A 4,736-nucleotide genomic window follows, 5' to 3' on the forward strand; every position below is an offset into this window, starting at 1 on the left:
ATGCATCTAATGACATTTTGGTGGATACACTGTTTGTATAAATACATTCGATATTTTAAATTTGATATCACTTCATCAGTGTTTCAGTTTATAGTAACAAGATACTCAATTAAACATGAAGTTCTTTGTAAGTATTTAATATGTATACTTTATTATTTTCTATATTTTGAAAAATACCACCATTTTATTATAAATATCAAATATATAAAAATCATACGAAGAATTTTGCGATCATTTTATGCCATTCCGGATATTCCAATTTTAAAATACATTTTTGCTACGTCTGCTTGGCAATTTTTTCCAACCAAATGAATGCAGCATTTGATGTCATTATTTAGTTCATAATTAAAAAAATACCTACTTGAATTTATAGTTGAGTGTGCTTTTTTTAAAAAGTGATAAATGTTTGTGATTTTTTATTGTTGACATTCTGACCACTTGCATAATTGTATCCATTGTGAAATCTTGTTGCTAATGACGAGATTAATGATCAATTTTCATTCACTCGACTCAACTATGTGTCCACAAAACGGATTAATAAGGTAGAAATAATGTGAAACCAGTTGCCATAGACCAAGACTTTAACTAAAGATTTAGCCTCTGAAATATCCTCAAATATTACCAATATCTAATGTGTGTGTTAGTTTACGTGACAAACTTTAACGTAACTTAATAAACTATTTTTTTTTATTAAACGAATAATTCGCACGGTTTGAGAATGTACCTACTTAACATTATTTTATCGAACACACTTACATAATTTAAAATCACCTCCGATAAATACTTACTAGAAAAAGCTTTGATAAAAATTACGAAGCCTTTGGGTCTCGAACACGCATCCACTAGATTCGCGCCAACGTGCCTTACCAATTGAGCCAACAAATTTCGTTATTTTTTTGCCAAAAATAAACGCAATCTGTTAGATCTGGTAAAGTACATCGTCACGAATCCGGTGGATGCGGATTCGAGTCTCGCTGGGCGCATCTTTTTTTAAAGATTTTTTCTAGTAGGTCTATAAAATTACAAACATAACATATTCTTTAACAATCAAGTTTATCCCATATTTCATCACACTCGAGAATTGAAGGTTCTTACAAACACACCCAGAAGGAAACCCATTTACCTTATTTTTGTGTTCCCTGTACGTAAATATTTTTTTATATGTATAATTTATATACTTAGGTGTGTGTTTGATATGTAACTCGTATATAGGCATCAATTATTCGTTTAAATAAATAAAATAGTTATAAATTTTTTGCTGTAAATCAATTAAACCTTTAGATTTGGCTGGAAATACTTAATCTAATTTCGACGCAGTTGTGTAATTTATTATGCGTCAGTCAGACGCTTTTTAAAAATTTAGATATCCAATCTACTTGTTTTGACGTTCAATAATGTCGGCCTTATGAGTTGTTATTATTAATAAATTTATAGTTTTTATCACTAGTTATTATTCACAACTTATTTTGCGATAAGTCGTTTTATCTATAATTACATTGACAATGCTGTTCTGTGTTCCTAATTACAATTGCCATTTAAATACGATATAATATATCGTTTTCAGATCTTCTTCGTCTCATTTTTCTTCGCCGCCTCGCTGGCCACTCCGGTTCCTGAGAAGCCCACCACCACAGCTACCGATGACCATACCCAAAATAAACGCGACATCATAACAGTGGAGACACCAAATGTAGTCCAAAAAGAAATCATTGTTGAGGAACCTTTCCTAAATAGGAAGATTGTTGAATTGGAAAGACCAATCATAGAAGAGAAGATAGTGGAAATAGAAAGGCCGACACTGGACCGCGAACTGATCAACGTACAAAGACCGAGACTTGTAGATATCGAGCGACCATTGCTGGAAGAAACGATCGTGGATATTGAGAGACCGCTGCATGAAAGAAGAATTGTTGACGTTGAAAGGGCACTCCTTGAAAAGAGGATTATTGACTTGGAGCGGCCTCTTCTCGATAGAAATATCATCAACGTTGAACGCCCTCTCTTGGACCGGGAGATCTTAGTGGAAGAGCCTCTTTACCGTGACGATTTAAGGACTGAAGTAGAATTTCTGCCTTTGAGGAACAGAGAGCATCTGCTACGTCAGAACTGGAATGTTTTCGATAACAGGGTTAGGTCATTCGCTGTTCAGCCGACATTGGTAAGATATTTTTAAATTGCTTAACTATTTTTTTATTCAATGTATAATTTACAAGATTTAAGTTTATAACATTCTTTATTGAAAAAAAAAATCTTTTGTATTCCAGGGGGTGCGGGTTCCAATTCCGCTTAAAGTAGTATTTTTTCATTGTATATTTCTCACAGATGTTTTCAAATTTAAAAAAAAATAGTTTATTAAATTACTTATTAGCAAGTGTTAGTACGTTGTAATATTTTTTTTGTAGGCTTCCTGACATCGGTTAGAAATCATTAAGATAAACTATTAATACTTTAATTTAAAATACAAAGTCGATTTCCAAAACAATAACGCAATTTAGAAAGCTCTTCAGTGAAAATAATTGTGTGAACTGCTAGTTAGTTTCGACACAATTTGATGGGACACGCATAGCTTAACGGTCAGAGTACATGGGCGCGATTCTTGCTGGGTGTCGTATTTTTTCTAGTTCTTATAATAATTATATTTTTCTTAGGTGTTTTCAATTTAAAATTGCATTGTGGTCATATTTCACATATTTTATATAGGTACCTACGTTATTTCAATTAGGTATACTTACATTATGAAAAATATGTAAATATGTTTAATAACAATAATATGTACTGTTTTATATTATTGTTATTATGCAATGTATGTTTTACATTAAATTTAGAGCTAGGCAGACATTCACACTATAGAATTTAATAGGTCCACCTGTTGAGCATGCGACGAAGTTTTTTAACGCAAATAAATAGAACCCAACCAAATTCATCTCTCATTTTTATTCGACAAACATTTATTTTGTATCACATTAATTAAACAATGGTATTTTCAGTCTAATTGCCTTATTGACATTAAATTAATTACATTTAAATCGTTAGTTTATTAAGTAGGTAGGTATTCAATAGCTATTAATTAAATAGTTACCTACCAATTTAATGATAGTCCATTATAGTAATATTAAAAATTATCAGTAATCAAAATCATGATGATATCTAATAAATAAAACCTAATAAATTGGGTAATTAAAGTTTGTAATTTCAAGAAACTAACTGTTTTTTTAATGAGAAATGATTAAGTTATAATATGACTTGTGTCATAATTTATTTAATCCTCCGCATACGTAAAAGTTTTTAAATTAATAAAATGATGCTTTGTGTACTAAATCTAAACTAATCATTATTTTCGTACTGGGATAAATGTTGGCCAGAGTCATTTTTTTTAGATTCCAGCGTATGGATATTTGAATATGTTGCAGTAAAATTTATCAAAAATTACTAGATACTACATACACAACAAAAATATACAATTATATTGAGTTGTTCTGTTAAAAGGGCGTAAGTGGCATTTTGTGCGAAAGTGAGTTATTTATGGGGATATTGTTTATAATTTTATTTTTAGTGTACCAAAAGTACGTCAGTAATTCTATTACAAAGTTATAACATAACTATTGTTAGTAGGGTAGTAGTAAAAAATATACCATATTATTATCGTGCCATTCCCTTATGGAGATCGTCCACCATCATGGCGATCTTTGCTTTATCATCTGTTACCCGGAACAGTTCGGTGGAGCTGCACTCGTATCAATCACGGAGGTTCTTAAGCCTATAAATGCAGCGTCGTCCTCTGCTACGCTTACTGCTGATCTTTCCTATCACTGTTTCGGCTCAGTAATTCGATGTGAGTAATTTTTAATACCATGTCCTTTCTTCATGTTCCAGGGCCGCAGGAACCTGATCGACACCGAATTCATCCCACTTGAGAACAGAAGAGTGTTGGTCAATGTTGATCGTCCACTAATTGTGCGTCGGCCACAAATTTCCTCGTTCGAGCCACTACTCGAGGAATCGCTTTACAGAGCGCCCCATTTGTTCCCTAAAGTCTTGTAAATTTTCATTTAAGAATAGTATTATAATGTAGATAAACGTCTCTCAAAGTTTTTTTTTTATTCTTAAGTCAATGTTTATTCAATTCAACTAAATTTAGTAAGTAACGTAATTGAGGCATTTAACGTGTGGCTGTACAAAACTGTATTGATTAAGTTTGACCATTTCTGACGTTCTCAAACGAATGGGAAAGGACAGAGAGCTTATGTATACGTATATAATACATTAAGGGCGTAAGACAATGTTGTGAATTCAGATTGATTAGAATGGCATGTTACACGTACTGAATTTCAACTGACGAAGCTACAAGTATTTTTTTGTAGTATAATTAGTGAAATATGACAAAAGTAATAAGATTCTAAATTCAAATAATTGCCCTCTTGTAATGTTTCAAATTAGTACTTACTCCCTTTTCTAACCTTTTAGAATCCTCGATACCATTAGAAAAAAAACTGTTCTTGTAATTATTGCAAAAAGAATAGAGAAGTCTCACTTTCATTGGTAACGAGAAGTTGTAATTTTTAGTACAGCAAATTCAAAAGCCAAAACTTTGAGTGATGCAAACGCCAATAAAATTGTTGATTTATTTTTTTATGTTATCTGTTTTTAAAAACTGTTTACCAATGTTATAGCAAATTTAATTTTATGTAGAAAATGTAGTTCAAAAATATAAAAAAGTTACAAAATATAAAAAATAA

General features: G+C 31.3%; 1 protein-coding gene across 1 annotated transcript; it reads left to right on the plus strand.

Annotated features, from left to right (window-relative positions):
- Positions 1-4,736, plus strand: LOC147070905 (uncharacterized). Its single transcript, XM_085948905.1, has 3 exons — positions 1-127; positions 1,565-2,158; positions 3,874-4,736. The coding sequence occupies exons 1-3, from the start codon at positions 116-118 to the stop codon at positions 4,039-4,041; spliced, it is 774 nt and encodes a 257-aa protein (XP_085805031.1). The 5' UTR covers positions 1-115; the 3' UTR covers positions 4,042-4,736.

The sequence above is a fragment of the Rhyacophila brunnea genome, unplaced genomic scaffold (genome assembly GCF_057557595.1).
Source record: "Rhyacophila brunnea isolate RB1 unplaced genomic scaffold, BYU_Rbru_1.0 scaffold_21, whole genome shotgun sequence".
In the NCBI taxonomy this organism is placed as follows: Eukaryota; Metazoa; Arthropoda; class Insecta; order Trichoptera; family Rhyacophilidae; genus Rhyacophila; species Rhyacophila brunnea.